General features: G+C 35.7%; 1 protein-coding gene across 1 annotated transcript in view; it reads left to right on the top strand.

The window, feature by feature from the left end:
- LOC149947904 (obg-like ATPase 1) overlaps nt 1-27695 on the top strand; it is a 133328-nt gene that overhangs the window by 33398 nt on the left and 72235 nt on the right. The window contains exon 5 of the mRNA XM_090172158.1: nt 9594-9721. Coding sequence (XP_090028284.1) covers nt 9594-9721 — 128 coding nt within the window. The remainder of the gene's footprint in view (nt 1-9593; nt 9722-27695) is intronic.

Raw genomic sequence — 27695 nt, 5'->3', positions numbered from 1 at the left:
ATTAATTGGAAATTCTAACCCTCACGAAAATTGTCGCTCGAATTTTATTACAAAATAGGGCAGATTCAAAATTTAAATCCAAAAAGGATTTTATTTGATCCATTTACGACGAGGGGTAAGACACTCTGCGAACTCGGTGTACACTGCCGTACCTTTGACAGTGCTAAATGGAACTCGCGAACTCTTGAAAATATGTACACTCTGTTAAATAAGTCTTCGGCCGTTGGGATTTTGGCACTTATTTGCGATTATCTCAAAAACTATATGAATGATAGCAAGTTGAAACCAATTTTATTTTTAATATTTTACTAATATCTTTCCTACCTATGTCTCGATTCACGTGTAGCATTTCCATATCCGCTGGAAACGCCAAATATCGTTTTTGACAACTTTTTTAATAAACCTGCATTTTTGGATTCACAAGGGTCGATTCATATATTGAAAGTGCCATTTTCATCCGGCTACGTCGAACGGCTGCTAAGATATGGCCTATCGAAAATTCGGGTCTCATTCGGAAAATTCTAAAATGCTCAAGGCGACCGAGAAATAATATCTTATTGTTGAGGAAAAAACAATTTTGGTCGTTTCATGGCGGGTAACACAATAAGCATATATATATTGATTTCACTAGTTGTTGGAACGCTGTGGTTATATGCCGGATTAATAATATTGATTAATTAGGCATTTTAGAAGTTTCCGAATGATACCCGAATTTTCGATAGGCCATATCTTAGCAGCCGTTCGACGTAGCCGGATGAAAATGGCACTTTCAATATATGAATCGACTCTTGTGAATCCAAAAATGCAGGTTTTAGGGGCGTAACATCATTATTAAAAAAGTTGTCAAAAACGATATTTGTCGTTTCCGGCGGATATGGAAATGCTACACGTGAATCAAGACATAGGTAGGAAAGATATTAGTAAAATATTAAAAATAAAATTGGTTTCAACTTGCTATCATTCATATAGTTTTTGAGATAATCGCAAATAAGTGCCAAAATCCCAACGGCCGAAGACTTATTTAACAGAGTGTACCTTTAACAGTGCTAAATGCACGAACTCGGTGTACAGATTATCTGAGACTGTCTTACCCCTCGATTTACGATGCGTGATATTCAACCTAATTTGATACATGAACATAATTGGGTTCAAACTGGATGCGACTTGATTGCAGTGAGATTCGATTTCGGAAATTGTATCAAATCGATTTCGTATGAGTTGCGTTCACACTAGAGATCGGCGTTTGAATAAGAAATTATCAAATTATTTATTTGTGTTCATAACCGACAATTATCCAAAATATATCCGTAAATAACGATTATTTTTCCATGTTAAATGGTTGTTTATTCGTATAAAATGTTCATAAATAAACAGTTAACCAAAATTTTTATCGACATTTTGCCGGTTAATTTATTTGTTCCGCCGATCTCTAGTTCACACTTTCCTTAGGAATCAGACTTCATAATGATAATGATAATAATAATAATATTAATTAGCTAGGCTAATACCCAAGGCACCACCTTAGGCCCAAGTCATCTAGCGACTTATAATGCCTTTAAACAGGTGGCCGGGTTACAATGCGTAGGAGGGTGGTGGCCAGCCCTCCATTGCAAGGGCCATTCAAACCGACCCTAGTTAGGGAAACGGTATAAAACGAATAGGACACAATAGGTGGCGCCATATTCGGTGATAAAATTGTAAAATAAATCCTCACTTGGAAATTTAAGAATAATAGACAACCTGTCTCTAAAGACTAAGGTGTTTTCATTTTTAACGAAAGACGTAAAAGCCCAACAAACCCGAAAAAAGCTCGCATTTTAACGGTTTAACACGTTAGGCATTTCTATAAATTAACTACTGTTTTTCGCAGTTCTATAATGCTTCCCCAGTTCTCATACTAAAGAGAGCTAATGAATTCGTCCATAGGTTTGACTGCGCAATTTCAAGATCAAGTTGGGCAGTCGTACTGTCGTACTTTTGGCGTGAGGTAGGAAGAATTGGAACAAGTGTGGGACACATAAAATATGCTAGCATTTTAAAAAAGGTCCAGGCTGCTTTATGTATTCCAAAAATTCAAAAATGTGATACTTTTAGTCATACAGGGTTGCCACACGTCAGGGAAAACAGGGAAATCAGGGAAAAGTCAGGGAATTTAAAAATGGGCCTAAAAAGTCAGGGAAATGTCAGGTAATTTTAAGAATTTGTAAAGATTCAGGGAAAAGTCAGGAAATTTAATTTTATCTGGGCACTTTTTGAAGGTAATTTAACTCTTGATGTATGACAAATTCCACGATTATCATTTATTTCATTGAATGTTTGGCTAATTTTTTCAACATTGCAATAACCTTTTTACTGAAATATAAGGCCATCCAAATTTATTAACTTCTGATAAAAGTAAAATATAAAAGAAAAATTTTCCCCTTAATAAGTCAGGGAAAATCTATTAAAATGGTCAGGGAAAATCTATTAAAATGGTCAGGGAAAACAGGGAATAGTCAGGGAATTTGAATATGAACATTTTGTGGCAACCCTGTCATAATTTTGTGATATTGTTTTATTAAAGTTTAAGGTTCCGTGAATTTTCATCCTATAAAAACCTATATATTGATAATTTTTTACCTATATTTAACCTATATTTTAGGGATTCCAAACCTATAATACCTATAATTTTTTAAAGGGTATTGGCTGGGAGCCCTGGAAAGGCCTATTAGAACCAAAGTTACCGCGCGTATCGTTTATCGTATTTTTACGTATGACTTCCATCAAAACCAAAGACTATATATACGCTTCGCTTACTGGACAGGCGTCTCCGTACAAAAACCTGTTAATACTAGAGCTCTGCGTAACAGATAAATTAACTGACAAAATTTCGATTGATCGTAAATATTTTTGTTAACTGTTTATTTATGAATATTATGGATGGATAGACAACGATTTAACATGCAAAAAAAATTATATTTTCCGATAATTGTAGGTTATGGATAAAAATAAGTGGCTAATTCTAGTTAACACATTCGAAACACTGGAGAAGCCTTTGACCAGCCGTTAGAGGCGCCACTAGTAGCACTGTTGAAGCGCGGGGAAAATTTTGACCAGCGTCTGCTATCGTACGCAAGTTGAGCCATTGAACGCGCCAGTCTATTTAGCGAAGCGTATATATAGTCTTTGATCAAAACTTCAAAAACCCGAGCATCTTCGAATTCCTCGAAACGTCCTCGAACTTGGGAAACGACAATTTAAAACGAGTTTTTACGGACTATGATTTTCTAATGATTTCCTAACCGCCATAAACGGCTTGTAAACGTGACCGATTTCTCCTTCATCCCGCTCAACAATGGGACTCCCGACAGTCTCGTCTTTTTTCTTTCGGCCAATTTGTCGAGTCTCGAGTCTAGACGGCAGTCGCCGACTAATGAGTGACGAACGGGGACGCCTTGATTCTCCGTTCCTCGAATTCGACTTACGAAAAGCCAGTTACGCCAAAGACCAGCTATAATTTATTCTACGCCGCGCACCCTTTGAACCGTGAACTGACGATCGGACCAAAACTAACTATACGATCTTAACTCGAACCTTCCCGAAACCTTCCCATCATTACGATTGAAGTAGTCAGGGTTGCCAACTCGCGATTGGAAATTCGCACAAATGTTTTTCAATGTAGCCCAATTTTTCGCCCAATGCGTATTTCCAAAGTAGCCCAATGCGTATTTCCAAAGTAGCCCAATGCGTATTTCCAAAGTAGCCCAATGCGTATTTCCAAAGTAGCCCAATGCGTATTTCCAAAGTAGCCCAATGCGTATTTCCAAAGTAGCCCAATGCGTATTTCCAAAGTAGCCCAATGCGTATTTCCAAAGTAGCCCAATGCGTATTTCCAAAGTAGCCCAATGCGTATTTCCAAAGTAGCCCAATGCGTATTTCCAAAGTAGCCCAATATTCTAATAAAGCCCAATTTTTCGCCCAAAATGAAACGCCACCAAATGCACCAATTAGGCTTAACGAAGGGGACTTTTACATCAGACATTAGAATATATGATTTTAATTAATTTTCAATATTGGATATTCAAAACACTTTATTTTTAAACTTTAGTGGTACATAGTTTGATTAATAGAATCTGGGTCATTCCACGTCAAATCGACAACTCATGCAACCATGGGTCGGCCGATCCAAATGAAATTTTTACCACGTAAAATAAGTAAAAATTGATGGGCAAATACTAAGTTTTAGCTAAAAATATTAAGCGGTTGCAAAACTAGAGCAATATGAACAGAAGTCACTTTTTCGAAGGAATCGTTGAATAGAAAACCATTATTATTAAACAAACGGTTAGAGATAGAAACTTTCTATGGTGTTTTTTGAAATCTATAGTATGTATTACACTAAAACCGAATATTTTGCTTAAAACGTATATGTATATTATATTTTATTCAACGATTCCTCTGGGGGTACCAAAATGAGCTTTACGTCACTTCGAAAAAGTGACTTTTTAAAAACCCGGCAAATACCAAATCGAATATTTATAACGTCAAATAATTTGATCGAATATTTTTCGGGCAAAAATTTAGACCAGTAACTGATCAAATACCAAATAGTATTTCGAATATCAAATTATTCGACGAATTTGGTTTTCAAATAGCCAAATAGATTGCATATTTGTCAAAAAAAGTAATTGAAATCACTGTTCGTTTTACTTGAAAATAGTAAAATATTAAACCAAATACAGTATAGCCTAGAACAAAGTTCCCTGGGTGTCTCAGGCAGCAGGTGGGCCCAGAATTTTATATTACGCCACTGTGGTAAACTCTAACTTACCATTCAAATTATTTCTAATTGTTGTACAAAATGTCTTTATTTTCAACCTTCGTTCGAACAATTTTTTCGATTTGATCAAAATGAGTTAATCGTAACCTAAAAAATATACGGCATATCAACTTATCAATTATCATACATATTTTAATTGGGTACCATGGCAAAATAATAATTAACTAGGCTAATACCCTAGGTACCACTCCAGGACCAAGTCTTCTAGCGACTTTTAACCTTTAGTAACTACTAACTACAATTAAAATCAAAGGACATGCTACATACTTCATAGTTTGCAAACACTTAATTAAAATTTCAAGTTTTTAAATATATGTAAAACGCGAGGGAGCAGATCTTTCGTTACAAATTAAAAAATTGCATTTATTTAATTTTAAATCAATAATTATTAATTTAGTTAACTCAAAAATTCTAAACAGAAAAATCCATAAAGTTACTTACTTCAACATTCCTCCCGGTTTTTAGTTTTGTTTTGGACTTGGTTTACGTTTTAGACTCAATTTTAGTTTTACTTTGCTATTCTAGAAAATTCTATAACAAAAGAGAACAGGCGAGTAATCTAGCCAATAGGCGCTAGAATACACAGGCTACACAGCTTCTGCCTTTCGCTAAGAAGTTTTAATACAAATGGTATGGATAACGGACGTGCAAGCTACTCTTTATATGGTCTTTGGCGCTGCGGCCTAAATAGAGGTGCCAGAAATAAGGACTAGTTCGGAAATTTCACTACGCTCTCCTGGGATGGCCTTGAACTTCACCAAATTAGAAAAAGACCCGCGGTTATTCGACCAGTTTGCAAACTATTTGAAAATACCAAATACTTTTTCCCTATCTTTTCGAATATTCGACTATTTGATCAAAAAATTCGATTATTCGTAAACTTTTCCAAGCGCTATTCGATTCGACGAATCGAATATTCGATTTGGTATTCGATCGATTTATTTGGTCTGACCAAATATTTTGCACACCCCTAATAGGAATTGATGGAAATTTATTTATATAGATAAATGGCTTTTTTTTAATAATTTTCCAAATTTGGAAAATAATAGATATTTTACCTTTTTAAGTACGTTATATTTACACCAACATATTTATATACAGTACTATAATACTATATAGGAAAGAAATTAGTTCGTCATTTCCGTTTTCTACCAACCAACATGATTTTTAGTAACAATAGTGAATTTCATTAAAAGTAACTTATTCGATGGTTTACTCAAGTATAATTGAAATATTTACGCGTTTACCCAATTTTATTTGAAATAATTAATAATTTTCCCAATTTTACTTGAAGTAACTAATATTTATTTGTTTTACCCAAATTTGTTCGCTTTCATCCGTATTTAATTGTAGGCATGCAAAATTACCTATAAAAGCCCAAAATCGTCAAAATCGCTGTCATTTGTCGACTATTCTTTATTTTACCCAATTAGGCTCATTTTTAGCGAAATCTCTTCATTTGACCCAATTTTAATATTTGTTTTATTTTTTCTCCCAATTTTGGTAAATTTTAGCGTAATTTCTTTATTTCACCCAATTTAATGAATTTAACCCAATTTGATTTGATATAAATAATTGTTAATGAATTTCACCCAATTTAATTACAAATTACCTATTTTTAAAGGTTTACCCAATTTAATCAAAATATTTAATTTTTAAAAGGTTTTTACCGAACTTTATTTGATAGAAATAATTTTTTATGGTTTTCATTTATTTTTATTTATTATTTATCAAGTAAATAATATTTTAGAACTTTTAGAACTCAAACTACTACGGATATAGATTGGAAATTAATGCGGTTTTTGATCGAAACTACTGATTTTTTTAATTTTTTATACTTTTTTTTACAAAATTTAAAGATTTTGCTAATTTTGATCTATTATTTTCCAAATTAGGAAATAATTAAAAAAAAAAGCAATTTATCTATATAAATAAATTTCCATCAATTCCTGTCAATTTTGATCGTTTTGGATCGAAACTATTGATTTTGATAATTTTTTTCAGGGTTTTTAACATTTTTTCAATTTTGAAAAAAAATTGAAACAATTTTGAGAATTTAGTTTATTTTTATATAATTTTTACAAAACTTTAAAATTGGGCTAATTTAGATCTATTATTTTCCAATTTTGGTCAAGTTTGATCAAATTGTCCAAAATAAATATTGTTTTTCAAAAAATCGCAATTTACCTATACATTAATCCAATTTTACACAACTTATAAATTTCCGTAAATTCCTACTGTTTTTGATCAATATTTTTTTCAATGTTTGCATTTTTTTATTTTTTTTTCTCACATTTTTTCCAGTTTAAGCCATATCGGTTCATTTTCACCCTTTTGGTTCAAATTGATCAAAATGTGATCAATTTTGATTTTTTCGTCAATTTTTTTAAATTTTTTATAATTTTGGTATTTTAATTTTTTTTAATTTTTTTTTTAAATTCTTCACAGGGGGGGGGGGGCCTTGGAAACGGTCAAAATCCCATGTTATTTTCAATACGAAAATTTCCATTACATGTTGTCAAAAACATTTTTCGTTGCCATGGCAAAACCGTTGCCCATTGAATAAATTCCCTTTAGGATTTTTCAAGTTACATGAAGGTCTACCAATCCCCCGAGTTTGAACGAAATCGGTGTGTAACACCTCGGGTCGTCTCCTTGTTAGTATTTGCCCATCAATTTTTCCTTATTTTACGTGGTAAAAATTTCATTTGAATCGGCCGACCCATGGTTGCATGAGTTGTCGATTTGACGTGGAATGACCCATCTAATAGTTCTTTCGGAAAGCGATGTAACCTGAAAAAAAACCCCACAGGATCCACAACTTGAAAAACAAGTAGCCCTAATCGACCAACCGTTTTTTGTCGCCATTCGGTTTCAAAAGTAGCCCAAAATGGGCGATTTTTCGCCCAAATGGCAACCCTGGAAGTAAGTATTTCTTAGTTAGTAACGTTAACCGTTTAAAGGGAGTATAAACTTTTCAGGAATTTGGGGCAATACATATTTCCCTCCCCTAATTTTTTTAACCACGTTTTATACGTAGTGTGAAATACAGTGGTTTCTGAGGAATTATCGTACTAAAGGTATCCCCGCTTTGCTAGTGCTTTAATTTCTCATATCTACTAGAACGCGTTTCGTGAATCTAAAACCACGTACCTCATTATTAAGAAATTATATTTGAATAAATATCCAAACTATAATGACAATAATTAATTTATAGCTCTGATATTGTTGTTTATATGTTAATTAAGGGTGCATTGAAAAAATATACACTAAATATGAAACAATAAAGGAGTGAGAAAATCTCTCCAGGGAGGGCACGCTTCCTCTAATACGTTGTTGTAAGAAAATGGCGTCCATGATAAAATCCGGCCATTTTGTTTTACCAGAAGTCCTCTGGGAGAAAGAAATGCTTGTTTTCACTATTTTTTGTATTTAGTGTGTCATTTTTAACACAAACAGGATTGGGTTAAAACATTTATTTTTATTTAAACCGGGTTTTTTAAACACTGATTTAATTTACTTTTAATCTATTTTTCGCTTCATATTACGAATCAACTAAAAATTAATATGAGTATTATTAAAAGTCTCACCAGAACGAAGTTTCAGTTTTAGTTTCGTTTTTTACAAGTCTCGCCAGAACGAAGTTTCAGTTTTAGTTTCGTTTTTTACAAGTCTCACCAGAACGAAGTTTCAGTTTTAGTTTCGTTTTTTACAAGTCTCACCAGAACGAAGTTTCAGTTTTAGTTTCGTTTTTTACAAGTCTCACCAGAACGAAGTTTTAGTTTTAGTTTCATTTTTGATTTTGTATAAATGCAGAGTGACCAGAAAAATCCCTCGAAAATTTTATAGATAAAATAGGAAATTTTTTAAGCGAATTAAAGGAAAATATAGGAAAAACCATAAGCAAAAATAAGGATTCTTATCGAAAAACAGTAGGTAAAATAAAGTGAAATAAAGGATGAAGAAGGGTTATATACTACATGAGAAAAGCTTAGGAATTGATAGGTATTGAAAATATAGAAAATGTAGTCACCTTGTAAATGTTTTAGAAATGTAATCATTTCGGTAAGAAAATGTACAAATATTTTGGAATAATTTTAAGTTAATTATAAAAAACAAAAAAATTTTATTAAAAAACATGTGTTTTTATTTTACCACTTGGTTTAAACCATGATATAAACCAGCCAACCCTGAACACACACATAATTTAATGTGGATAGTCATGTGTATAAAATGAATATATATATATATATATATATATATGGCTGCTAGTAATCCATGAAGTGTTTGTCTCTGATCTATCGAATTTATATTCTATTTTTTAATCTTGGTAATCGTGTGCTAGTGAATTTTTGGTTCCCGTGAGCCAATGGGGCCATTTTAAGATAGGATCTTGCGGCGGTGATGGTCCGAAAGAGCGTTGACACCCCGACGACAGCTCGCGTCCCATCACAATCCCTCCTCCGGCATTTGGCCCAGGTGATAATCTCATCTTTCTTCAATAGCCCATCTTATAAAAAAACATTTATCGCGTTATTAAAAATATGACTTTGATTGATTTCGCAATTTGGGGGCTGTGAGAAGACAACAGTCGAATCACTTTTGGCTATTGTCCAGAAACTAATTTTCTTTTTACACTTTTAATCGCATTGTATTGACACCGGATACCAAAACGTGTTTCGTTACAATATTAATGAAAACAATTTTATTCAACATCATTAAATGTTTTTGAACTTTGATTTTGAAATCCGAAATTTGTTATTTTGTGTTGCAGTCGAGTCCCCGCTTTCTTGAACATTACGGACATCGCTGGTTTGGTCAAAGGTGCCAGCGAAGGTCAAGGATTAGGGAATGCCTTTCTAGCCAATATCAAAGCTTGTGATGCCATTTTTCACCTTTGTAGTAAGTACTTCTTTACCGTGCATTTAGAAATAAGTACTTTTTTTTATCGCGTAGTAAGAAAACATTTTTTTGTTGATACTTAGCGATAAAAATGAGAATGTTGGTCGTAATTAACGTTTTGAAAAGTGCCAGAAATAATTCATAATAATATCTAATTTCGGAAAGAGCTATGGTTACCAATAAAAACACAAATTACAAGTTATTTAAAAATAAGATAAGAATTTCAAATTTTTTCAAAATCGTTAACTAATAAACAAGATTTTTCCAAATATATATAAAATAATTAAATACAATATAATGAAATAAAGGCCTAGGTTTTCTTTTGCCTGCCACCCTTTAAATTTACTTTCCTTCCAAACAAATACCCTGGTGGTAGGCCATCGTGTTCCGCTGTTGGCCTACCACCAGGGTATTTGTTTGGAAGGAAAGTAAATTTAAAGGGTGACAGGCAGAAGAAAACTCAGACGTTCAAGAAGTTTGAATAATCCAATTACCAAAAAGAAATTTTGAAATAAATTGCGTATCAGCAGAAAAACGAATTCTCCAATTTATTCCACTTGGTATGTATATATTTTTACCAACGGACTGAATAATAAGCGTGCCTTTTCTAAGTGATGGGGTGCTTTTTGACTGGCCGAATGTATCTTTTGCATTTTGGGGGTTGGAACCGTTCTTTTTATCACATTTTTTACGAGCGATTCGCGAAAGTAACAGTCTTTCGCGGAATATTCATGAGGCCCAATTAGTACGAATTGTAAGGAAGATTTTGGTTTTTTGGCAATAGCCGCTTCGTCGTACCGCATTTGGATTTCGCTAACAGGATTGGATTTTCAATTTAATCTCGGAGCACGTTAGCGAATTAATATTTAGGAATTGATTCTCATACCACCATTTTCGTGTTCCGTTTGTCACCCGAGTACGCTTTATTTTGGTCGCTTCAATTCATTTCGCGATTTGACACTCGGGCCCGGCTCTTTGTTCTTCATTCCGATGAGAGAGAATTCCAACCGAATTAATTCGTTGGCATTGTATTCGCGCGGAATTCGCAATGGGAATATGGCGAAAACCATCTGCTATATACGCTATCTGAATTAATCTTTCGTGCCTCCCTTGGCTCAATTAAACCACTTTTCTGAGTGATTTATTCGCTCCACTCACTCGCTGGAACTTTCCGGTGTTTTTTTGGAATTCGAAACACCCCTTCAGTGTCTTGTTTGTTTGTTGTTTATTCCGATTAGCCGAAGCGATTCATTCTTTAATGAGGCGTGTTTATTATCGCCACCGAATGTTGTTATAAATTTACGCGTTAAATTATTCTTATATAATTAAATTTATGATTTATGGGTTTTGTAAAGCGACATTTAATTTCGAAAAATTGATCGATAGTTCATTCCTATGCAGGAATAGAACGCAAGTAGTAAAGTTTTTCACGTGTCGATACACTGAAATAATTGTGTTGCATTAAACTTCTTTGTTAGTTTCGCCAACGCTGAAAACATTTTATTAAAAACATTCGTTTAATTTCGGTTTGTAAGTAATAATATTAATAGTTATCTACATAATAAGTAATAATATTAATAGTTATCTACATAATAAGTAATAATATTAATAGTTATCTACATAATAAGTAATAATATTAATAGTTATCTACATAATAAGTAATAATATTAATAGTTATCTACATAATAAATAATAATATTAATAGTTATCTACATAATAAGTAATAATATTAATAGTTATCTACATAATAAGTAATAATATTAATAGTTATCTACATAATAAGTATTAATATTAATAGTTATCTACATAATAAGTAATAATATTAATAGTTATCTACATAATAAGTATTAATATTAATAGTTATCTACATAATAAGTATTAATATTAATAGTTATCTACATAATAAGTATTAATATTAATAGTTATCTACATAATAAGTAATAATATTAATAGTTATCTACATAATAAGTAATAATATTAATAGTTATCTACATAATGAGTAATAATATTAATAGTTATCTACATAATGAGTAATAATATTAATAGTTATCTACATTATTTTGCCAAAACTACAAACACATTTTCTACAACTATATTTCAGTAAATATGGAACCACAGCTTTTGCGTTTTACACAAATTAATATTTTTGGTAAATATATACAAAATGTTTTAAAATAATTCATTAAGCGTAATTGTTCCATTTGCTATAGAATAGAAATATTTTTGGTTTCGCGCAATGGGGGCTAGAATCGAAATTGACTTCCGCGCAAAAAATTGGGAAACGGAGGAGCTAAAACAAATGTTTTCTGTGTAAAATCAAAAAATTCTCCGAAGATTTTGCTTTTAATTGCCGCCTTGTTGAATTTGTAGCTTCTAATTGCTTCGGGGTCTTCCATATTTCCTACCGTTGAAATCTGTTGCTCTCCCCTCGGCACGATCACGAGCTCTTCTTATTATTTGTCCGTCGGCACCTGCATCCTTGGGGCTCTTTGACGCCGCCACCCGAAGCCACCCGGAGCCTCCCCAACTGACGATGCTCGTTTTTAATTGACCGTAACAGTGTGTTACTTTTATTCCATTCTCAAACGTGTCTTCTTTCCATACCGGGAAAAAAGGATCCTTTTAGGCAGGAGGGCAGGCTGCCCCCTCCACTAAAACGCATCGAAAGAATGAGTCGAGAATAACTTAAAATCCCGTATTGATAGCGAAGCTTTTGGCGGGAGTATCCACGAGGAATTTTAAATGAACGCTTCGGGGTTTCGGCGCAATTAAGCGCTTCTCTAGTTTCGCGGTTTTCGCGTATTGTCACCTAGTCCATTTCTTCGCTTTCTCGTTTTGCGGTTTTTTTTTCTCGCGTGAAATAAGAACAAAACCAAATTATAGTAACCTCAATTATAATTTCATAACGAATACGCAATTTTATTCGCGTGCTTGCTCAAGTTAAATTGCATTACGAAATCGGACTATTTCTATTTGTTCGTTGTATTAATTAATTTTCAGAAAATTTGATGAAATTTTGCCAAACTATTCTCGGTATTTTTGTTTTATTTTTTTTAGTGTTGTAAGCCGGAAAACTAGTTTTTTATATTTAATTCTAGAATATGTGGCCAATGTGACCTGAGAAAATATAAATTGCAGCAATCGTCATTCTTTCTTGTTCTGTCACGTTTTTACATCGGAAATGTCACTGGTTTCAGTGTGCCCATAGAAATATGTGCAACTTAAAGTTGAGTAACTTAGTTTGAATTTCGTGTACCCTCTGTGTTGGAACTAAAATTGTTAGATTTGCTAATAGCAGGAAGGCTTATTGCGGCAGATTTTCGTCTCGATGTGGCTGACGGCAGTGATGCCAGGTCGCGAAAATGGAATTTCCCTTTCCGACCCTTGAAATTTCCCTATTTGGATTAAAATTTCCAAAACACTAAAAACAATGATATATGCGTAAGACAATTACTTGGGACGTTGTAAAACAAAAATAACAAATGCCCTGGAAAATAATACTTTTATTTTCATTTCGCAATGAATAAAAACTAGGAATAATTTTACCAGCATAAAAATCAGTTTGTACTAGGGATAGAGCAGGAAAAAGTAGTTAATACTCGTTTCTGTGGGTCAGTTATTTACGAGGGGTTAGACACTCGGCTAACTCGGTGTGCACTGCCGTACCTTTGACAGTGCTAAATGGAACTCGCGAACTCTGGAAAATATGTACTTTTAACAGTGCTAAATGCACGAACTCGGTGTACAGATTATCTGAGACAGTCTTACCCCTCAGTTATTTAGCAGCGCTAGTCCCTAAAAGAAATATGGTGATTGGAAAAGTCAATTTTTGATAAAGGCAATAAAATTAGAGATCATTACAGCTTGTATCATAACACTACCTTAATTTCGTGTAAAATTTACCGTTCTTACAAACTTGGAAATGAAATGCTTGACTGGAACACCCCGCCATCTTAAACTCTACTAACCATCCTCTCAAATTGCTGTCATTTCTTGGAGGCAGCTTATGACGCCGGCAGGGCTTCCACATTTTATGTCTAAAATTTCCCTCTGGCGATAATTTCATTTAGCGAAAAATCCCTTTTAACCCATTTTTGGAAATTCCCATTTTTATCCCTCCCTATATTTTTGAGCTTTCAGTACTAATTTATATAAATATTCAATTTAATTCTGAAAATAATTCCAAATATAAGGTTTTATTTTTTTACAAAATTACTACATTTGAATAGTTTTGCCGAAATATATCCTCAAAAGTCGCCAATGGATATTTAGTTAGATCATGATTTTCATTACTAATCTAACATATTGAAAATATTTTTAATATAAACCGACTAAATATACAATTAGAGTAGACTAGAACAGGCAATGTTATCAGAAAAGCTCAAAAATCCCTTTCTTCCCGTGCGAAGAACACTTTTCCCTCATTTCCCCCGCGAAATTCCGTTTTCCCTCACTTTTCCCGTTTTCCCTCTTAAATTCCATTATTCCCTTTTAGCATTTTGGAAGGTTGAAAAATCCCGGAAAAGGGAAATAATCCCTGCATGTGGAAGTATGTATGAATCAGGGTTATTGATTTTTTTGATTTTTTTAAAAAAATCAAAAACATCGATTTTTTTTATTTTAATCAGATTTTTTTGATTTTAATCGAATTTTTTAGTTTTTATTAATATTTAGGTTTTTGTCACTTATTAAAAGCAATATATAAGCTTATTGATATAATTATTATTTTGTATAAATAATATTCAATAGTTTTAGACAGTTTTATCATGTCAAAAAATATTTATTCCAAGAAATAAGTATATTTGTATCACAGGAGTAACCTTGAAGTAAAACTAAACAGTGTGAGAAATAAGGCACTATCACAGGCCAATCGCCAGTTTAAAAATTAAATGCCTGGGGTGTTAGTGGCCCTGGTGAAAACTTAATTAATTCAAAGTTTTTCCCTTCAAGATTTATAGTTCTTTATTTAACACTCCAAAATTTTGAAATACCCATAATAACTAACCTATTAAGCCTATACCCTAGCACATATTGTCAAGAGTAGATAATTTGACCATAAATTATGAAAGCCTGATTTTGAAGGTTAAAAATGGTAAGTGGCCAGTGGCCAGTTTTTTAATTAAACTACCTAGGCTCTACTGGCCACAGGTCCAGTTTAAAACAATTCCTTATTTCTCAGCCTCCGAGAGTCCATTATTTTCAAAACACCAAAAATGAGGTGGGGAAGGGATCGTGGTAGTGATAGGTTATAGTGTAATATAATGACAAAACAGGTCTAAAATATAATAATTCAATAGTAAATCTCTCATTTATGGAAAGTTAATACCTTTTAAACAATCTTTTATAGGAACAGATTTAAATCAACGATTTTTTATTTGATTAAAATCGCGATTTAAATCGCTGATTTAAATCAACTTGATTTTAATCAAACAACCCTGGTATGAATTCATCCATATGCTTTGATTAAACTATTTTGTCGTCTCATAATAATTATTTTAACCAGAGTATCGACTTTTCACTTTCGCTACTGGCGACAGTTGGTACATAATTTTTCGTTATATCGAGGAGCGACTTCATTTAATACGGATGAGAGTGACGTCCATAAATTAGGGTTGGCAATTTAAATCTATATTCTTCCGTAAAGACTTTCGCCAAAGATTTAAATAAATGGTCGTTGTGCGATTTCACTTGCGTGCTATTTCAAGGTAGAACTCGAAATTTGTATTCTTTGTGTCGCGTCCGAATTAGGCATAAACACGTTATTTCCTCGTGCGTTTTGATATCAAGCCCGCTATTACGAAAGAGAAAAAAACTGGTTTTTTATTTTGTAATTCATTTATGCGTTGCTTAAGCCGCGGGAAGTTTCCTGTTTGTCTCCCGTTCCCCTATTTCTACTTCTTGACAGGTTATTCACTTAAGTTAATTTATTTTTATTACCTCTGAAATTGAAACTTAATTTACTCGTTCCATATTCACGCGGGGTTACTATTGATTTTTCTCACTTCAAAAAACCTTTTAACCGTAATATTTCCCCAAACGATGTTGCTTAAACCTTTTTCTCGAATTGAAAGCTGTATTGAAATAATGAATTTAGCGAAATGCCGGACAGCGATACCAATTATTCTTAATTTCGTTTGACAACTAAGTTTTCGCAGTGTAATTTTGATTTGATGATATTCGTTGGCATTAGAAAATTTTCTTCACGTCTCGTATATCTATACGAAACAATTTTTTTTTCATAATTTTTCTATACGTGACGGATAATAATTCGTTTATTTTGTAATTTCCGTATTTATTTCGTGGCCAATTTAATGTTCTTAAGTAGTGTATATTTTTATTTTCGCCCGCGCTAACACAGACCGTGTAAAGTTTCGTGCTACGTCCAATATTGGCGAGGTTGTTGTTAAAATTGTATCTAAACGAGTTTCTAACCGGATGTTCGTGATTAGAAGGTCTAAAATTTGTTCCACAGTTAACTCTACTGAAAATTTGCCTCCGAGAGGTTGGTGTTATAAAATTTTAAATTTCATTCGATCAAATGGAAAAACTGCCCACAAATAGGGTCACTATGCCGTTGAAAGAATCGCGGAAAACGACTGTCGAGCGCCTTAATGGAAATGGATTGCGTTTGGACTCTCAAAGTTAATTATCCTCAGAAAACAATGCGGTGTAGAATAATGCTGGGGTTGAGCTCCCAAGGTCAAGATCGCAACCAAAAAGAGGCACGACGCGAAAATGACGGTTGTCATAAACAACAAATCTGCATATAGATCTCGTGCGTGTCAATGGACCGTTGTTTTCGCATGCCAGCGGCAGAAGAAGAAACCGCTTTTGAACGATTGAAATATTTGATATCCACGCAACCGACAGCTTTTTTAATAGGCCGTGCGTGATGAAAACAATAAACGTTTTCTCATACGCAACCCGTATGAATGCCTGCCTGCCTGCCTGGATGTGTAAGTGAAGTATCACGTCTACCTTTTCTCGTAACTCTGGCTCGCTTCACGGATTTCGTCCGATCTCGACGTAGAACTGGCTTTCGGCGATTCTGGGAAATATCTAATTCGACGATGTCTTTTTTTAACTTTCTTCCGACGAGGCTTACGGCATTAGGTTCGTGGTTTGGGGTAAAACAACCTGTTTGGCGTCTGACGTCATTGTGGGCGTAATCACCGTTCAGCCCCCTCCCGCCTCTTTGATTTTTACGGAGTTGCATGCCCGAGTGGATGTTGCAGCCGACGAAATCACCATCTCCAGCTGATCGGACATTCTGATATGTTAATAACGTTATAGCGCTTTTTTATTCGGGTTCATTTCTGTAGGATAGATTAGTCAACTGGGAATTTATATTTAAAATATATTTGAATTTGGTCTTATTTTGTTGCCTTCCCGTATTACGTTGATTCATTTATCAGAAAAACACATGGTTTTTAAAATCTATTCAAAAATCCATAGGACTATAAGGGTATATTCCCATTCGATCGAAATCCCATTCGACCGAATTCAATATGTTTCCGAAATATAGCTCAAAAAGCGGATTCGGTTCATTGGGACTTTTTATTTGGTTTTTTTACTTCTGCCTGGGGTTCCACGATGTCACTTGGAGGTAGTTATAGGCTATTTTAGGTTAGATTAGGTGCAAAATTGGGCTGTAAACCGCACAATTGGGCTATTTTCGATCGATTGAGACTCAATGTTAAATAGTTTTCGAACGAATGGGATTTCGGTCGAATGGGCCCAAAGCGACTATAAATATAATCATTAGCCTATCATAAGGTTCCCATAAGCAAAGGTCTAGGTAAAATTTTTGACGGTCACATACCCGTTATTAAGAGGTATATGTATTCTAAATCTGTACCTCCTAGTGGTTATGTTCTCAACTAAGCATTTCCCCAAATGAATTTCGCGTGTTGCACGATGAATGCCCAGAAGGCGTGCGTGAACGTTTTTAAACTTAGCACCGTAGCCAAGGATTATTCACAATTTTATCACTTTCACACTTAAAACGCTCATCGTTGCAAAATGATTTATCAAAACCCAAAACTGGCTTTTAGAAACAAGATAACTTGTTTCTGAAGGTATTTATTTTTCAAATTTGAGACTTAGACATGGATTAATTAGTTAATTAATCCATAGCGCTACTGCCCTATTGTCGTCCGTTAATTTTTTTTATCTCCAGGACAACGCCGTTAACATGGGCCCCTATGGTAGACCTTTGCTTATGGGGACCTTGTGATAGGCTTATGGTATAATATATATCTATTTCTTACAAGGAGGCATCCCGAGATGTTAATCCCGATTTTTTTCAAACTCGGGGGTTAAGTATAGTCATTCGTTTTGCCATGGCAACCAAAAATGTTTTTCACAACTCAAGTTTAAACTTTGAAATGCCAAATGTAATGGTAATGGTTGGAAGACAAATCGACAAATAAATGAACCGAAATGGGAATTTTTCGGGAATGGGTGGTGAAGAGAAAATGTATATCCAATGGAATGGTAATGGTTGGAAGACAAATCGACAAATAAATGAACCGAAATGGGAATTTTTCGGGAATGGGCGGTGAGCAGAAAATGTATATCCAATGGAATGGGGATTGTTGGAAGACAAATAAATGAACGGAAATGGGAATTTTTCGGGAATGGACGGTAAATAGAATATGTATATCCAATGGAATGGTAATGGTTGGAAGACAAATAATTGCACGGAAATGGGAATTTTTCGGGAATGGGACGGTAAATAGAAAATGTATATCCAATGGAATGGGGATGGTTGGAAGACAAATAATTTAACGGAAATGGGATTTTTTCGGGAATGGGCGGTGAAGAGAAAATGTATATCCAATGGAATGGGGATGGTTTGAAGACAAATAATTGCACGGGAATGGACGGTAAATAGAAAATGTATATCCAATGGAATGGTAATGGTTGGAAGACAAATAATTGCACGGAAATGGGAATTTTTCGGGAATGAACGGTAAAGAGAAAATGTATATCCAATGGAATGGTAATGGTTGGAAGACAAAAAATTTAACGGAAATGGGAATTTTTCTGGAATGGGCGGTAAAGAGAAAATGTATATCCAATGGAATGGTAATGGTTAGAAGACAAAAAATTGAACGGAAATGGGAATTTTTCGGGAATGAACGGTAAAGAGAAAATGTTTGGGAATGGTTGGAAGACAAATATTTGAACGAAAATTTAATTAAAATGAATATGGTTGAATCGGAAAGGAAATATCTAGCGCGTCATTAACCTCTCTATTAACTACTTAATTGACGCTTACAACGTCAATAGCCGCGCCGTGGCTTTGGTATTTTCTTTTTTGACAGCGCGGCTTGGAATTACGTTCAGGTAATATTGGTCGATTTATTTTTTTCATTTCTTGCCGAAGAGCGCGAGATTAAGTGTTTAAATTTAGTTCGGGAGCTTCAAAATCGCTCACTGACATCGCTAATGGAACGCAATTGGAAAATCGCGTCTGTTTTATCCGCGTAGCGTCTATTCCGTTGACAGCAGACTGCGGGGGATTTTTCTCTTCTTTCGGAGTTGTAGCTGTCTATTTAGTCGGCCTACACACGTCCCGGCCAGGGTTAACACACCTTGATCGCTCGTACTTTGCGAAATTACGGATTCAAAGAAGCCGTGAAGTGGAAAAACGGAGAACTGAAGGTATCGCGGCGCGCCAAACATCTGTAAAATGAAATGACAGCCTGAATTTCTCTTTCGCTCGACCTTTCGCGTCTTCGGTTCACCTTCTTGTAGCGCGGAAGTCGCTGGAAATGGATTGTAATGGACGTGATAAACGGCTGCGCCCCTCAAAACCCAGACACTCTCTTTCCATTCTTTTTACGAGGTCTTTTGATCTTACGACTTTGGGTGCTGTTGCTTCGGAACACGACGCGTTTATTTTCGAAAACCTTTTCCCAAATTACGTATTTTAGTAGAAATCTTCGTTTGGGAATACACCAATTCGGATATTACATACAGGGAAACAAACCTTTAGAAACCGCCATCGAGTATAAAATATTAATTTCGTATTTCTACACTAGATGACACCAGCGTGGATATTTTGGCGCAAAATTTAAAATATATATATATATATATATATATATATATTTTTTTTTTTAATTTGGCGCCAAAATATCCACGCTGGTGTCATTTAGTGTAGAAATACGAAATTAAAATTTATTATATAATTTAAGTGCTACTTCAAGCTGAAAGTTTCTATAAAATATTTTAGAACATATAGTTTTACAAAATTTCAGCTTTTAAATAACCACAATTTAAATTAGACTTTCGCGGATATTATCATTTTTGTTATTTCGGATTGTAAACTGATGGCGCCATCTAGTAACAAGTAGATTATTAAAAATGTACACACAATGGCGGTACCCCTGTAAAAGGGTCTTCATCCTTCTTATACGCGTATTAGTGTATTTGCGGCATACCATCCGGCAACTAGTAGAGCGGACAAATTTGTTTCTAAATAATCCTATGGCTCTACGAGCGCCAAATCGATCCTTACAAGGCTCTCTTGTAGAATTTCCCGCGCGCGTCTTTTGGGGAACTCCGCGAAGGCGTGACTTTTGGCGATTATTGATGAGGTCGCAATTAGGCGCGCGGAAGGGCGGGGGAAGGGGAAAGACGTTATTAATGAGTTTATTTTCGAGACTGCAGTGAAAATCGACGCGATAATAAACAAAATGCTCTCATCCCTCGAGCTATAAGGTTAAATTCCTTCGCTTCGATCCAATTAACCACCTCTAACCAGTCCTGCCCCGAAATATCTCTCCCAGATACCAAACAAAATGAACTGTTTTTCTGGACGGGGAATCGCTTCGGTGTATACATTCTGGAGGCGAGTTCAAGGGTCAAATAGATCGCGTGGCCGGATTCCGAGAAAGGGAACCACGCCCCTCATTCCAAATGGTTTTTCGCTCTCGTTCGTACCCGTTAAGTCTTTGTATGGTTAGGTACAGCGTATCTCCGTCAACAATGTTGAACTTCGCCTTTGGGTTCGCGAAACCCCTTCTCGTCGTCCACCTGGAAGCGTTGTTCCAAAGTGAACAATTAACTGTAATTCAATCGAGCTCGGGAATAATTTGCTAGGAAAGGCTTGTCGCGCGGTCAGTATGATCTGATACAGAATGTAGTCGGTTTAACCTAGGATCAACAAACACAGCACTCCATACAAGGAGAACGCGACCCGTCAAACGTCGTGCATTTTCTCGCGTACAGTTTTCATTGGTTAAACGCTTTAGCGCCTGCTGCCGTCGGAAGGCGTGAAAATTCGGAAATTTTCTTCCCCCTTTCCGTAAAACGTTCAGCGTAAAGGCTCGTCCAATGAAATTTGTACGCAACACTGCGTTAGCGTGTTTCAAGGCTAGCTGCGTTCTCCTCGTGTTTGTTGTTCCTAGGTTTAACTGAAAATACACAGCGGCCACTATAGCCCTCTGTGTTTCATGATTCTCCGAGATACTCTCCGCCTACATGATTCTACCGATGTATCCTAACCCCCTTACCCGGAGAAAGGCGGGGGGATAGATGACAGGATAAAAGGCGTAGGGGCGTGGTTTATCTCCCGGGGATCACGAGGCGGTCGACGTATTCTCCGTTCAGGCGAATACATTCGTGCTTCGGCGCAGTGTTGTAGCGCGGGGCGTCGGCGCGAGCGGATAAAGACGGGATAAAGAGGCGGGGGGGTATTATTGGGAGGGGAAGGAACTGCCTCTTTCTCTCTATTATATACGCAACTGCGCCCCCCCCCTTCCCTCTTTGGAGTGTTGACCCCCCGGTCCGTGATTAAAAATGAATCCCCAGCCCCGAAATCATCAGTCGTGGGGTGTCCGTCGCGTCATACGCAGATTATAGGGTACGGGTTTGGTGGATATCTTTGAGAGACTCGCCCGCACTCGTACCTCGAAGTTGAAAGAGCCGCGGCAGTTCCTTTACGGGGACCGTCCCGCGAGGACCCTCTTCCCCACGACTGACCGTTATTCCGCTCGTCCGTTGCCAACCGTTCTATCAACGTATCGCGTCCGCCGAATATCTAAGACGATAATTGCGAATGAGGGATCGGGTTTACCGTGTACGATTTGGTTAAACCCAAGGACATTTGATGAAAGAGGAACGAATTAACAAATCGAATGGCGTTTTCCCTTTGAGATCCTGGACGCCATTTCGCGTTCCATTTGTAATTCAGACTGCGCTACTAGAACGATCTGAAATGGCTCTTACAAAGAGAGTACCCGAGGTGTTTTTTGCCGATTTTGTTCAAAGTCGGGCGTAATGTAGACCTATATGAGATATGAAATGTCCCAAAAGGAGACGTTACACTACCCATTCGATTTGCCATGGCAACCGAAAATGTTTTTGACCACTTAAATCAAAAATAAGATTTTTTCCTTATTTTCCCCAAAACGTGTTACGAATTTACCGCAAAAATGTTCCAATTTACCCAAACTTGATGAAATTTACCTTAATGTGTTTCAAATTACCAATTTCGTGATTTTAAATTTTTAATAATTTTCGTGCCCTGTGAAACCGAGAAAATCCCATGCTTTTTTAAATACAGATTTTTTGTTTTAAGTGGTCAAAAACATTTTCAGTTGCCATAGCAAATCGAATGTATAGTGTCCTTTTGGGACATTTCATATCTCATATAGGACTACATTACGCCCGACATTGAACAAAATCGGCAATAAACACCTCGGGTACTCTCCTTGTTAGAGTCAGTCCTAGGATATATCTTGTATATTGAAACTTAGGACACTCAAAAGTATACTTTTCATTTTCGTTGGAAGTTTACTTGACTACTTGAGGAACAAAAGTGGAAGACTCGAGAGTATTCCCCGGTTTGAACTACACCTTTCCCAAGATTGACCTTTATGGTAGTTCCCCCTCGGGCCCTCTGATAGCCATGACTCTCTCGTAGTCCGGGGGGTATAAATCTAAACTTTCGGGGTGAGCTGCGGCTCAGGTCTGGCGTTTGCTATAATGCTCTTACAGTCGAACGCTACTCGTTTGGCGGCCAATTTAATTGCTAAAAATGCTTCACGATGGAGCTCACTCTTAAGGCCACCCGAGCCACAACGCCGAAGAGATTTAAACGCCTCGCCTCCCTCTTCTTCATATTTCTTTCGGGGGCGCGCGCATCTTCAGCGCCTCGGAGAAATTACATTCGCCCGCCCGGGGCCATTTCGTTTTAACTGACTAGCTATCGATGAAATAACTCTCTTAAAAGCGATGTTATTTGATTAGGGGGGTTTTAATTGCGAGTTATTACGATTCTCGCGAGAAAGTTAACTAGTCGACGGAGATACGTTTACGTATTTCGCAACTTTTTTTTTTAATATCTCCCTGAAAATATAGGCGGCGCTAAATTCGTATTTGAGCGGCGTTTATTAAACGGCGCGCGAGGAAAATTGCAAATGTCCAAACGTTTCTTCGCCGTGGTTGGCGTCCAGTTTTTAATGTCAGCCCCACCTTGAAACGCGCTCTTTTTTTTTGGTACGCGTACCTCATCTTTGTAATATTTCACCCAAATTGCCGTTTAAAAATTCTCTTTGAGTTTAATAATAATAATAGATTCCACGCTTAATAACTTTGCGGTGGCCGTTCGCACCTGAATCTGGTGGGGGTTTTTTTAAAGTTTTTTTTAATATTTTGTCTAGTAAAATTAAATTAAATTTTAGACGCCACAAATGTGTATTTACGAAGTTAGAAGGCTCTGAGTAGAGGTCGGCGGAACAAATAAATTAACCGCAAAACTTTCAATTAATCATTAAAATTAGTATTATTTGTTTTATACGAATAAATTATACGATTAAACAACGATTTAACATGCAAAATTAATCATTTTTTTAAATATTTCTGAATAATTCTCGGTTATGGATAATTATAAACAATCGTATAATTTCTTATTCAAACGCCGAACTCTAGCTCTGAGGGTGCAGCCTTGTCACTGTCAACGCAAAATTACTCAAAGATGTTCAATTTAATTTTAGCGCGTTAATCTTCAACCTATAATTGTAAGTGTGTGTGATTTGAGTTGCGTTATTCGTTTTAACCTGTACCAGAAGTACATTACGAGAGAGTATCTAGGACCGATACTGCGGGGGCGATTAGTAAAAACGTTTGCCCAAAATGTCAGCCTGTTACCATTTTACCATGCAGGTAAATTCTGGAATAGTTAATATATAACTATAGAACCCCGCGATTGGAAGATGAATAGGTATCGGCCAATATCGGCTTAAACGAAACCAATATTGGTCGATACCGGTATTAGAAAAATAGTTTCGAAAATTATCGATTAACTAATTTTATTTGATTGGCCGCGCCACGTACGCCAGACTTCAGAAACTAGATCATACCTTTTTTTAGACACGGGGTTACGAGTGTAAACAAATAAAAAACTACGATATTCGATTCGTGATCGAAAATATGTATCGCGTAAAATGAAAAGAAACATATTCGGATATGCTCTTGTAACCCTTTTTTAATAAAAAATTAGAAAAAAATGGTGTGAAAGTGCACTAAAAACCGTCATTTACAATGATTTTATCATATACACTATTGTTATTGGCTAGATAACTTTGTTAATATTGGCCGATATCACCGGCCACGAATAGCCGATATATCGGCTGTACCCATATCGGTGCATCCCTAAAGATGAATATTTCTGCCGCTATAGGCATGAAGGACGAATAACAGTAGGTAGAAACGACATCGAACCTGTAATAATTTCCATTTTTGCGGGCACCTCTTCCCAACATCAATTTATGTATTAATGCGCGTAATATTTTAGCGGTGGCGCGTCTTCTCACGCTGTGGTCTCTCTCTCTCTCTCCAGAGTAAATCTCTTACAAATTTAAGCGGTTTTCCTTTTTAATGAAAGGTTAGTCCATCCTTGGGAGGAGATGGTAACAGGGTTCTAGTTCTCGTCCTCCCCGCTAGGTGGTAAAAACATAGGCTACCGTGGATTACGTAATTATATGGGATGTTTGCGCGCGCGAGCCGCCCGTAATAAATGTGTGGGCCCGAAATTGGTGTGTTTCTTTGAAGACGCGATTACACCTATTATATCCTTCTCGATAAGATAATGGTCAGCGAATATAACCCCCCCCCCCCCCCGCCACTTAATCGCGATTTCGATTCCCCCTTTTGGCGAATTATGCGGGCTTTGTTTCCACCAGATTCTTTTGTTTCAAGTTTCTTTACGTATAATTAACTCTCATTACGGTCTCAGTATAACGTGTATCATTTTAACGGGGCTACTATATTTATAATGAAAACTAAAGACTCCTTTTTTCGAAATTTAATATATGAAAAACGCTTATTTAAAATTTATATCGTATATATTTTGAATAATGTTGTATGTATATGGTACCATAAGTAACGTAAAAATAATAAGTATGACACTTCCAAATAGGCCTTTCCATAAAATAAGCTAGGCTCGCTGAACTTGTTTTTATGTAGCTCATTCGTCACGAAATACGTAGAAGTTCAGTTTAGTCTACACTTAAAAACCGGGCGCATCGTCGAATTTATCCTTATATCCCGGTCTTTTCGTAGTGAAACGTCATCTATACGTCACTAGTGACGCAGATTCACATTTTTATCCTATAATTCCCCCTTTTATTTTATAATTCCCCCTTTTATTTTATAATTCCCCCTTTTATCCTATAAATCCCCCTTTTATCCTATAAATCCCCCTTTTATCCTATAAATCCCCCTTTTATCCTATAAATCCCCCTTTTATCCTATAAATCCCCCTTTTATCCTATAAATCCCCCTTTTATCCTATAAATCCCCCTTTTATCCTATAAATCCCCCTTTTATCCTATAAATCCCCCTTTTATCCTATAAATCCCCCTTTTATCCTATAAATCCCCCTTTTATCCTATAAATCCCCCTTTTATCCTATAAATCCCCCTTTTATCCTATAAATCCCCCTTTTATCCTATAAATCCCCCTTTTATCCTATAAATCCCCCTTTTATCCTATAAATCCCCCTTTTATCCTATAAATCCCCCTTTTATCCTATAAATCCCCCTTTTATCCTATAAATCCCCCTTTTATCCTATAAATGCCCCTTTTATCCTTTAATTCCCCTTTTATCCTATAATTCCCCCTTTTATCCTATAATTCCCCCTTTTATCCTATAATTCCCCCTTTTATCCTATAATTCCCCCTTTTATCCTATAATTCCCCCTTTTATCCTATAATTCACCCTTTTATCCTTTAATTCACCCTTTTATCCTTTAATTCACCCTTTTATCCTATAATTCACCCTTTTATCCTATAATTCACCCTTTTATCCTATAATTCACCCTTTTATCCTATAATTCACCCTTTTATCCTATAATTCACCCTTTTATCCTATAATTCACCCTTTGGTCCTTCATTTTTTTATATTATAATTTTAAAATATTGGTTGTTTGGCAAAATTAGTGCCCGGTTAATGTTATGTCCATTAGTACAAGCGAAATCGCTTTTTAGGTCGAACATTCGGAAATAACTACCTGCAGAAACGAAGCGTGTGTTTATAATAGTCAATTGTGTGATCCGATTCAATAATGTATCATTATTTGGCCAAAGTAAACATTATTTCTACTTTTGAAAGCGTTTCGATTTTCAATAAGCCTTGTCTGATCCTTCAAATAGGCTGGTGCGAGCGGGCTGGTGGTGGTAATTGAACGGCCATCAGTACACCATTGAATTGGGAATAATACTGCTAGAATTACAATTACGATTTCGGTTGCCATGGTTACGCGGGACCTGTTCTGATAAGACTGTACGAAATTCATCTTTATAATTAGGCGGTAGCGCCATCTATATTTTGTAAAGTTCTATGGCTAAAAATAAATAATTATTAGCTAACTCACCGTAACTCGAGTTAAAAAGGATCGTGTTGACAGAATAAAATTATTTTTAAACAACTTCAAAGGTTTGTTTGTTACGAGAAATCATACATTTCAATTTCGCATCAGATTCGCGAAAAAATTCAATTGCAATATAGTTGCCACTCTAGAGACAGATGCCGCCACGGTAGAACGATAAAGTTGATAAAGTCTCCTTTATTGAACGAAATTGGTCCCGCGCCAGCTAGATTTAGTTGTACCTCAATCTATTCCCAACTCAATGCAGTACACCTGACACTTCCAAAGACGAGCACCAGCTCGCGTAGAGTTCTCAGTTCTTAGCATCTCAATGATTTATATGGTGTTAGGCGAAACAGACTACCATTAAAAAAATTAGAGTGAAGAGAATTGGAAATGCCAGACTTATAACTCTTACGTTACTTATGATAGTAGTATTCTGCAATTAAAAAAAGGTAGATGGTTATCCTCTCGTTTTCTGGGAATTCGTGGGTTGATATCCACGCACTTCGAACGTACGGTAAATGGTGACTAAGATTTTTGTAAGTGAAACGGTAAAAACTACAAGTACTGTAGCGGTAAAAGTTGGTAGTACGACATTGCGGATTTTAAGCCCTACGCCGTGAACGATCTTAGTCCGCTTATATCTTTAAAGCTGCTACAAGAATTTTCCAAAATATTTTTAAAATTTAAAATGTATTTCTGAATTTTTGGATTTTCCTATATAGTCTGACATGTCTTATCATTCATGCCTCTCAAATATTTCCGATACCTCTCAAATGTTTCCGATACCTCTCAAATGTTTCCGATACCTCTCAAATGTTTCCGATACCTCTCAAATATTTCCGATACCTCTCAAATGTTTCCGATACCTCTCAAATGTTTCCGATACCTCTCAAATGTTTCCGATACCTCTCAAATGTTTCCGATACCTCTCAAATGTTTCCGATACCTCTCAAATATTTCCGATACCTCTCAAATATTTCCGATACCTCTCAAATGTTTCCGATACCTCTCAAATGTTTCCGATACCTCTCAAATGTTTCCGATACCTCTCAAATGTTTCCGATACCTCTCAAATGTTTCCGATACCT

Source organism: Leiobunum rupestre, chromosome 4 (genome assembly GCF_980474605.1).
Source record: "Leiobunum rupestre chromosome 4, qqLeiRupe1.1.hap1, whole genome shotgun sequence".
NCBI lineage: Eukaryota > Metazoa > Arthropoda > Arachnida > Opiliones > Sclerosomatidae > Leiobunum > Leiobunum rupestre.
The sequence above is the reverse complement of the archived record's forward strand: the minus strand, read 5'-3'. Positions and strand labels throughout refer to the sequence as shown.